The sequence below is a fragment of the Peromyscus eremicus genome, chromosome X (assembly GCF_949786415.1).
Source record: "Peromyscus eremicus chromosome X, PerEre_H2_v1, whole genome shotgun sequence".
NCBI lineage: Eukaryota > Metazoa > Chordata > Mammalia > Rodentia > Cricetidae > Peromyscus > Peromyscus eremicus.
Genome location: NC_081439.1, coordinates 99,444,602 through 99,455,621, shown reverse-complemented (window position 1 = coordinate 99,455,621; position 11,020 = coordinate 99,444,602). Strand labels below are relative to the sequence as shown.

General features: G+C 40.3%; 1 protein-coding gene across 1 annotated transcript; it reads right to left on the bottom strand.

Moving 5' to 3' along the window:
* Positions 1-105: 105 nt before the first annotated feature.
* Positions 106-10,733, bottom strand: Ube2a (ubiquitin conjugating enzyme E2 A). Its single transcript, XM_059250401.1, has 6 exons — positions 10,526-10,733; positions 10,288-10,368; positions 9,856-9,881; positions 2,840-2,929; positions 1,644-1,732; positions 106-1,328 (listed from the first exon to the last, which is right to left on the bottom strand). The coding sequence occupies exons 1-6, from the start codon at positions 10,567-10,569 to the stop codon at positions 1,200-1,202; spliced, it is 459 nt and encodes a 152-aa protein (XP_059106384.1). The 5' UTR covers positions 10,570-10,733; the 3' UTR covers positions 106-1,199.
* Between the last annotated feature and the right edge of the window lie 287 nt (positions 10,734-11,020).

The window sequence follows — 11,020 nt, the reverse complement described above, 5'->3', positions numbered from 1 at the left end:
CTGTCTGTATTTCCAGAAAACATTTTTTTGCTTTTGTTGTACTTATTTTTAAAAGGGAAGATAAGGAGAAAGGAAATCCCTAAAAAAGTTAATAAAAATGTGAACTAAATTTTAAGGTTATTTTTTATTTACAACTTTTGAAAATGTACAGTTTTTACATGGGTTACTTGTGCAAAGTTAGAAGTGCTATAAATGCATAAAAGGTTAACAATTAAAATATATTAGACAAAACATTTACAAGCCTTGCCCCATACTGTATATTTAAAAGTGTAAATATCCAAAGAAAAATTGCAGATGTGGGCATTAAGGTTCTCAAAACACTGAAAGCATGCAGCAATAACTCAGGATTTGAATGAGAAAAGTTTGTAAGTGATAGGCTCACTTCCTTGAATCATAAAAAGAAAAGTTTATTTAGGGCAACACTGTTCCTTTAAAAACATTAGAGGATCTTCAGTTTTTCCGAACTTAAAAAAATGATAGCTTCTAGTCCTGTTCTCATACCTCTTTAAAAAGCAAAACGCTCTGAAGGCCAGGATTCTGAAACATAATGGGTTTGTACTATGATTATCTTGCAAAAAGTAGACTATGTCAGTTATTAAAATTGCTTCAGTTTGTTAGCTGGGTCCTTTAGCGGTCTCCTTGCTATTAATAAGTGCCATCTTGTAATTCATCTTGCTTACAAATGAGTATAGGATTTTTCAGCTTTCCTTCCCCTTTAAAATGTTTACATGGATGCATTCCTGTTTTCTTTAGGTCATATTCTAAATGCATTCTTTGCCAAATTGAACAGAAGGGAAGGGCTAGCCAGGATGAAACACAGCAGCAATCATTTTGTTACAAATAACATCCTGGTCACCAGGCTATACATAACTGTTTTATCTTAAAAGCTTAGTATAAAATATACAGTAACCTGATAACTGCTTGGAGGCTGAAGGTTGGAGGTGGGATACAACAAAGGGACATACGCAGTAGTAATGTTTGCAAGTAACCCAGGTACAGTACATTGGATTTCAAATGGTATCTCTGATGCTCCACAGGAGGACAGAAAGGGGAAGAAAAATTTGGCAAGGGAAGACAAACAGCACAACAGCTATTTTGTTTTTAATAAAGTAAATGTAATGAATTAAGAATAAGAAGTTGATAAACGCATCAATATACATTTTTCTTATGGCCAGCCTCTTCGTTTGCTCTTCCCTGAGTCAACAGTCACGCCAGCTTTGTTCTACTATTGCAGAAACACGCTTTTCATATTCCCGCTTGTTCTCCTGGTACAGCTGGGCAGCCTGGCTGTTTGCTGGACTATTGGGATTAGGTTCATCCAATAGAGACTACATAAAAAAGATAGAAGTGTCAGTTCCTTAATGCAACAAGACAGAAAAAGTGTTGAAGAACAGTTATTTTATCAGTTGGTGGCAGTACAACTGTTCCAAATAATAGTTAATTTTTCCATCTTCCACATACTAACTTAAATTAACTGCAAGTAGCTCAGGCACCTATACATGCACATAAACATTTCCTGGTGATGTGTATTTTAATGGTCTACTTCCCTTATACAATAAACTTGGTCCCAAAATTTAAAAGGTCAAAATAATCACTAATGTAAAAACATCAAAGATCATAATCACACTAAAGAAAAAAATCACCTGTATGGATGTTAAAATGGAAGATACATCATACGTTGGGCTCCAACGGTTCTGAAGTATATCCAGGCATATACTACCATCTGCATAGACTAAGAACACAGAAGTAGGTATGTTAAACATAAGACTACTAAAATTTAAGCATATTCAAGACAAAAATGCTCAGGAATGCTTTTGAAGTTTAAAATTTCCTTTAGTTAACTGTCTAAAAAGGTACCAATCATTACTAGGGAAATAAGGTGATCAAGAAATAACATGGTATAAAATTGGAAGGCAATGCTTATTCAGAAGAAACTGTCTGTTCAGGATGTCATACATATTTTCCAGTGGGTATCCTTCCATAGAATTGTAGGAAGTTTAGTTCACCAAATCTGAAAACTACATATCCTATTTTTAATGGTAATAGCTTAACATTCACAAAGTTTTATCTTGGTATAAAGATAAAAGTCTTAACACCATAAAAATTTATTAGAAAAAAAGTAAAAGACATAATCCTGTAGACTATATACTTTTCCAACAAACTGTGCCAGGTCCTTCAACAAAATCTAGTGTTTGGTGGGTCTGGGGTGGGACCACAGACTCTGTATTCAAAGTGTTCCATGGCAATTCTGATTTGCACCTTAAGTTGAAAAATACCTTTCTGCGTGCTAGTAAAGATAATTACAATACAGTTACCCTAATTTGGCCAGTCATTAAACAGAACCCTCAAAAACATCTTTATTTTTGTTTAGTAAGTAACAAATATCATAAAGCTAACAGACTGTTACGACTCCAAGCAAAGGTACCATCCTCTTGCACTTCTAGGACTATAGATCAAGATGGTAAAAGAACATGAACAAATTCTAATTTCCAGAGACAGGAAGATACCTACGCAAAATACTCACAAGTACTTCACATGAACAGCAACAGCATTTGGAATACCACTGTAAAAAGCACTGTAGGACCTTACAAGAACATGTTTAAAATACTTGCCATCAAAACAAACAAACAAACAAAAAACAAAACCCCAAACCAAAATAATAGGCACTGGTGGTGCACACCTTTAATCTCAGCACTCAGGAATCAAAGGCAGGTGGATCTCTGTGAGTTTGCGACCAGCCTGGTTTACAGAGTGAGTTCCAGGACAGCCAGGGCTACACAGAGAAACCCTGTCTCGAAAAACCAAAGAAATAAATGAATAAATAAAATAAAATACTTGCCATTAGGATGGAACATCTTAGAGACAAATCTAACAGTAGGTGGTTTATTCGGATATTCTTCAGTAAATTCAATTGTAAGTTTAAATGTTCCTGTAGTTAAAAAAGGAGGGTAGGAGATTTCATTTATCAATTTTTTCATGTTCACATGTACTTTGTTTTTAATGCTATCTGAGTTTTTTTTTCAATTATTAAATGAGATAACATATAGACAGTGATAAAGTACAGAGGAGACTAGTTAAGAAACGCATCTCTAGGAACTATTCTAAGAAGCACCACCCAAAGGTGATTTAATTATTTCCCCATTATTCTCCAAACTTAAAGACAGTCACAATAAACAAAATTGCTGCTTGCTGTATGATAGTCATTATGCACTTTGAAATATCCTTCAAATGACAAGGTACTGAGCCCCAAACTTGATCTTCCTTTAGACTAAAAATAACTTAGTGATACAGTTCAGTGGGAAAGCACTTGCCCAGCATTCAGAGGGCCCTAGTTTTAACCTGCAGTACCCCTCAAAACCTCAAAGGCCTATTGCAATCAGCCATTACCTTAAAATTCTCTAATAGTCCTCAATAGGCTAGGAAAAAAAATCCAAAACCATTGCTAGAAATCCAAATCCATAATCGAGTTAATAAATACAGTGGAACACAGAGAAAAATGTTCACTGGTTCCTTTAATGTAATAGTGATTATAATGAAAACTTAATTGAACTTAAGCCAGAACAAACTTTGCAATGCCTCTCAAGACCCTTAAGTTTCACTCATAAAGTACTTCACTAAAACATCAATGCAATAATTCACACTAATGGAGGGAATAACAAAAATAATTAAATTTACATTTGGTTTAGATTGCATTAATGGCTCCTACAAATTTATCTTCGTGATCCTTGTTTCGGTTACTAGCATTAAAAAGAAATGATTTTTAAAAATATGTACCAGCCTAAGGTTAGCTGGTGGCCCTAAAGCATACTAAATTATAGACACTCAAGAATTGTAGGCTGAGCCGGGCGGTGGTGGCACACGCCTTTAATCCCAGCACTCGGAAAGCAGAGCCAGGTGGATCTCTGTGAGTTCGAGGCCAGCCTGGGCTACCAAGTGAGTCCCAGGAAAGGCGCAAAGCTACACAGAGAAACCCTGTCTTGAAAAACCAAAAAAAAAAAAAAAAAGAATTGTAGGCTGTTGTGATGTGGAGAGCACATCCTTTGAAGTGTTATTTTTAACTGTGCTTCTTAGATTTAAGAAAGCAATTGGGCCGGGCAGTGGTGGCACATGCCTTTAATCCCAGCACTTGGGAGGCAGAGGCAGGCGAATCTTTGTGAGTTCGAGGCCAGCCTGGTCTACAGAGTGAGATCCAGGACAGGCTCCAAAACTACACAGAGAAACCCTGTCTTGAAAAAACAAAAACAAAAACAAAAACAAAAACAAAAACAAAAGAAAGCAATTGGACTTTTTTTTCTGAAATCTCTTCAAGTAAACTCAAGAATCAGTTATAGAGCATGATGAGATGGCTAAGTGCTTGCTATGAATGTGTCACCAAATTCTAGAATAATTTAAAACACAATTATGTGGGCTGGCAAGATGGCTAAATAGGTAAAGGCATTTGCCACTAAGCCTTACAACTTGTGTTTGATTCCCAGAATGCACGAGGTGAGAGAACTGACTCTTACCAAGCTGTCCTGTGATTTCCACATGTGTACCCACAAGCATACAGAAAATAAATGTAAAAAGAAAAGAAATGCTACAAAGTCCTTACACACACAAAGAAAGGAAAGGAAGGAAGGAAGGAAAGAAAGAAGAATTGCTTTTTTAAAATGGAAATATGGGCCTGGTATTGTAGCTGAATGATAAGAGCATTTTGTTTAGCTTAGTTCAGGCCCTCAGTTACATCCACAGCACCACAAATATAGAAGTAAATAAAATGTAACTGGAAAAGTACATTCTTCAAACTACTGTCACTCTAGAAACTGTTTTCTTTTGAAGACCATATGTAGATACTATATAAAGAAGCTTATGGGAGCAAAACGGTAAAGAATGGGCATACTACAGAGCATCAGAGCATACTTCATGCTCATCACCTCCTGCTTACCAATTTTTCTTTTTGTTGTTGTTGTCTGAGACAAGGTCTCTCTATGTAGTCCTGGCTGCCCCAGAACTCCCTATGTAGACCAGGCTGGCCTTGAACTCAGACTCATCTGTCTCTGCCCCTGAGTGCTAGGAGTAAAGGTATATTCTGCCACACCCAGCAATCTTCTTTAGAAGTAAAGCACAGTCCTTCGTTTTCAGTATTAATGACCGTGAAATGCAAGAAAGGTGGAAATGGTAGACCATATTCAACACTTAGAATTCTCTTATGTATAAACAGAACTGGATTAGTAGTGGTATCTCACTAAATTATAGGTAATGGATTTATGACCAAGAAGCTGCTCTAAAACTGGACAGGCTTAACAATACAGAGACCCCAGCTACCCTGAACTAAAGCATCATTAAATGTGGTACCCAAAGGGGGTAAAGCAATATACAGGGGAAGCAACAACAAAAACACCACAATGGGCTTACGAGTAAAAGCTCAGGGATAGGTTCCCAACACACACATGGAAGATCAGAGGATCCCAAGCCCTTTTCTAGCCTCCAAGGGCAATAGGCACACACATGGTAAAACACTCATACATATCTCTGGTACTGCATTTGATAAACCTCAAGTTTTTCCTGTGCAAAAGAAGGCTAATAGTATCTACTGCAACATTGTTGTAAGGCTTAAATGTAGTAGATGTGTATAGTCCTACAAAGTTCTCCATAAATGGACAATTACTTTAGCTAAAATTCTGCTTCACATATCTAGACCTGGCTAAATGAGAGAAAAATCCAAGCTCTGAGATTTACTACCAGTGAGAAACACATAAGTTCAGTTATTAAGCATCACTAATTTTCTGTCATATAGCAAACACATATATTCGTAAGTTGAGTATATATGCAGCCAGTTCAAATTCTTTGGCTGGAACCTTCTGCCTAACTGTGGTCTGGAAAAGCAACAAGAGGCTTACCCTAGCTATAAAGTAGTGAATCCAGTCTTTGTAAAAGCTTTAGATATCTTCAAAAGTGAAACAACCTGTTTATGCTTACTTGATTCATAAATTAAGACTTAACCAAATCTTATTCAATGTATACATTTAAAAGGCAACATTTCTTTCAATTACATTAAATAAGCAGAGCCTCTTCAGTAGAACCCTCAATTGCAATTCATGAGATCTAAACAACTGTTAAGGCAATTTAAAAAATCATAGGCTATTAAACATTTTCACACCAGAGCTCACCTTCAGAGGGCTAGACTCCAAAATAATGAAAGATTAGGCCTCATTGTTGTACACAATATTTACTGATTTTTACTGATTTTTTTCATCTTCCTGAAGGGGCCAAAACATTTTAAGTCCCAACATAAATAAACATGGAGACCAGAAAAAAATATAATATGTGTGTGTGTGTGTGTGTGTGTGTGTGTGTGTGTGTGATGTCTAGTATATGGCAATAAAGACTGACATGGTTGAATTAAAGAATGTATGTTCTGCCTAAAGACATACCATACATTCAATGTTTTTGAAAATTCAAAGTTAAGAATCAGACCTGATGGCCAATTTGGCACAAATACCTCTAATCCTAGCACTTGGGAGGAGGAGGAGGCAAGAGGATCAGGAACTTCTTAGGTTCCTCTGGTCATCCTCAGCCACATATTTAATTTGAGGCCAGCCTGGATTACAAGAGACCCTGTCTCAAAAACAACAAACAACACAAAACAAAAACAATCACAGACAGACAGACACACACAAACACACACACACACACACACACAGAGAGAGAGAGAGAGAGAGAGAGAGAGAGAAGAAAGCAAATCCTGTTAGTCAAAGAAAAACTTTTCTGCTCTTGTTTCTTGTCATTTGACTACTAACTTAGGAACCTGGAGGAAAAAGCAAAATTATATGTACTTAAACTTTTTTCTACACAGAGAAACCCTGTCTCAAAAAACCAAAAAAAAAATTTTTTTTGATGACTGAAAGAAAATTCTTTATCACTCTTAGTGGACTTCAAGAGGTAACTTTTTAAAAAGATAAACATATACCATAAAAATACCTGCAGTTATCTCACTCTTAATAATTTGGGATATGATAAAGAATATATCCCACAACTTTTGTATTTAGCTTATATATAAAGATATTTCAACCAAGTATTTCCTTACAATATTCTGGTAGTGCAAGTTTTCCAGAACATATCCACCTCATCTTAAATATGTGAAGGTAAAGCAAACTGCTTTTAAGAAATCCTTTTCTCAGGATTTCCTCTTTTTAACTAGGACCTGGTTCAGAAACATCTACCAAGGAATAAACAAAAGTTGTGTGAGGGCTTTTAATTTGGAAACACATTGGAAACAGCAAAATCAGCTAACATTTATCAAATCTCTTCCCTAATTATAAATTCTCCAAATGTAATTAAGAGTAATGAAAAAAAATGGTCAGAATTTGTTTTTGCCAGTCAGAGCTCTAAACCCTCGGGGAAGCATCCATGTATATTAGACTGTTTGAAAGAATCAGAGATGGGTACTGTCATTTAGCTTAACTCCTTTCAGCAATACCAGGTTAGAGAGAACTATGCACCATCAAAAACAAAGCCAGTAATGTCAAAGGCAACAGTCCAGGTAGATAATGGATTCCACAAGTACCTTTTTAATTCATACTACTTTAAACATCAGGAGCACCCTTGAAATTTTAAGTAGTCAGTCTCTAGCAAAATGATGTGCTATTAATAAGCTGTGCCTAGGATAAAACAGTCTGAGGAAAAATGGGGGGGGGCAATAAAAATAAATCCTACTACACCAGTGATTCTCAACCTGTGGGTCATGGCCCCTTGGGGGGAATCAAATGACCCTTTCACAGGGTTCACCTGAGACCATCAGAAAATACAGATATTTACATTATGATTCATAACACTGGCAAAATTACAGTTATGAAGTAGCAACAAAAATAATTTTTGGTTGGGGACACCACAACATGAAGAACTATATTAAAGGGTTGAAGCATTAGGAAGGTTGAGGACCACTGGTCTACACATAAAGCTTATATATAAAGAACTAGATCAGCCTTTGATCCCAGTACTCAGGAGGCAGAGGCAGGCAGATCTCTGTTAGCTCAAGGCCAGCCTGGTCTACAGAGTGAGTTCTAGGATGCCAGGGCTACACATACAAAATGACACAAACAACAACAACAAAATCTACCAATCTAGTAAAGAAAAGTCTGGCTAGCTCTTCCATTAAATTCATCAAAGTAGTATGCCCTAGAATCACCCTCCTGTGTCATTTCTTTTTTTATTGCAGCATGTAACAGCGGCAGTTACCTAGTAAGTGAGGTCAAGAGAAAGCTAAAAGTACTCTGGTAGCTATCCATGGTTTCCTACGGGTGTCTGGTATTTGAGACAAATTATAGAATGAGGTGAACTTGACTTACTTCACAGCATTTTGTTACTGCCAGTAACAAAAAGCAATCTGTCTCAGCAAGCATATATATGAAGTAGTTTTAGAAATGTATTGGGCCAGGCAGTGGTGGCGCACACCTTTAAATCCCAGGAGGCAGAGGCAGAGGGATCTCTGAGTTCGAGGCCAACCTGGTCTACAGATCAAGTTCCAGGACAGTCAGGGATACACAGTGAAACCCTGTCTTGGAAAAAAAATGGAATGTTTTGGTTGTCACCTTTAAACTGAAGGGTGTGTATGTCTATGTGTGTGTGCACATGTACATGTTACTAAAGAAACATAAACCATTGAAAAAAATACAGAAAGATTATTTTTAAGTACCCCATACACTAAAGAATTTCATGAACTCAAATAGTTTTAATCATCCTTTAAATGAATTAAACCTTAAAAGACCCAAAAACTGAACACACACATACACAACTGTCTGCTTATAAAACTCTATCACTGTCAATTCTGATCGTGATATTATAGTTATAGTCATTCAAGAGATAACCAAATAAGGGAGGTTACGTGGGAGAGTTTACAAGGACTTCTTGTGGTATTTCAACTGCACAGGAATCTATAACTATGTCAAAATAGAAAGGGTATTTTTCTTTTTGTTTTATTTTTTGAGACAAAGTTTCACTATGTATCCCTGGCTGGCCTGAAACTATGTAAGCTGGACTAGTGTCCAATTCACAGAGATCTACCTGCCGCCTCCTCCTCGGCCTTCCAAATGCAGGAATTAAAAGTATAAGGCACCATGGCGGCATTCAAAAATATAAAGTTTTTGAAGAGCAATTAGTGTGTTTTAAAAGTTAACCCTAAATTGTTTAAAAGTTATACACCTCTTGATACAAACTCAACATTCAAGTAGGCTGGACACTCGCCAAAGGGGTACTGCTGTAAGGCAAACCTCAATTCTGAAGCTGCTTTGAGATTATTGACGAGAGGATCCCAATGAAAGCACACACTGTAAAGGAATTTAAAATCAAGGAACAATGTTATACTCAAATTAGGCATCTTTACGGCAGTAAGGCTGATGTGTCTTCTATGTCGATTTGAAGAAGCCAGGTAACTGTGTCAGAGAATCTTGCATCCATTCAGCACTCAACAAAGCACACACTACCGCTGAACACAATTCTTGCCCTTGGGATGGAATGAATACTGGACCAGATGGTCTCTGGTGGACTGGTTTCGTACTGATTTATCTCCGTGGGGGCTGAAGTTAGCAGGCTCGCTGCTCAAACCCCCACACTCCTTAGTACCAGCGCTGTGGCACTTCTTTTACAAAGTGACTTTTACCCAGGATGTTTTAAACGGAGGAAAGCGACCGAAAAGGTGCGGTCCTGGTTAAGCATAAGCCTATCCAGAACCGGCCACACACTGGCTTTCACTCAAGCCTTTAGCAGGCAAAGGAGGCAAGGCAAAGCAGGATCTTTAAGCAGGGCAGGCTTGCTGATGACAGGGAACCCCTTCCCCCGATGAGCAGGCTCCTGAAAGGTGGGTAAAGAAACTCTTACCATCCTCAAATGGGGTCCCTTCAGGCCTGCCACAGAGAGAAACACAAACAGAACCCAGTTAGTACCCGCGGAGGGGGTCCCCTTCTTCCCGGCGCCCCGGAGGAGGCGCCTCTGTCAAGGGCTCCCATGCCTGCCTCCCCGCCGCCACGGCTGTCTGGGCTGGCAAAGCCGCTCCGGGCCGGCCCTTTGGGGTTCCGGAGGCAGCGCAGGCCGTCGCCGCCACGGCCGCCACCCCTCCCCACCCCGCCCCCCGAGAACCCCCAAACGGCTCCCCCGGCAGCGGGAACGGAGCTAATCGAGGCAGAGGCTCCGGGGAGGCGCCTAGGCCCGAACCACCCCAAATATCTTCCCCTTCCCACCACCCCCCCGCGGCTCGTCGAGGGGCCGGCCCCGGTGCCCCGGTCCTCGGCAGCGGCCGGAGCGCCGACTCACCCAAAAATGACCGCGTTCCAAACCATTATGTTGTTCTCGGACGGAGCCCCGCTCACTCCGGCCGGGGGATCCTCTTGTAACCTTCAGAGACACACAGCGGCTCCCCTGAGTCCCGCGCCTCGCCGCCGGCCCCCCATCACCACACCCCGGGCCGCCCCGAATTCGGGATCCGCCCTGTGCCCCGGCAGGCAGGCAGGCAGCCCCCTGACCGCCTCTCCCTGACTGACGGGGGGTTTACCTCTTGAAGTCCCTCATGAGGCGCCGCCGGGCCGGGGTCGACATGTCTCGAGCGGGGTCAGAGCTGGGGCATATACCAGGGTCAGCGGTCCCTGAGGAAGCTGAGGCAGCCGGAGCAGCCGAGGAAGCGCCCAGAGGAACGGCACTGCCTCTCCGAAGTCGAGGGTCTGTCTGGCGCCGGCTAAGCACCACCCCTGAGTAGACGGGGGCTGAACCAACCTGAGGAGAAAGCGGGGTGGGAAGCCGGACGCCGGACGGGCCGTACCAAGACACGGGGCGGGGGGGGGCCGAAAGTTGTTATGTCACTCAAGGCCGGCCTGGAAGCCCCCACGGGGAGGTGGCGGCCAAGTTCGAGGAGGAAGGCTAGCCTGGGAGCAAACGGAAGTCCTCAACTCACGGGGATTTAACGGGGGGACGGCTCTGGTCCCACTTGCTGATTTGAAGGCTAACCCTGTGAAGTTTTCTTTTCATATTTACTTGCTTTTTTTTTTTTTTC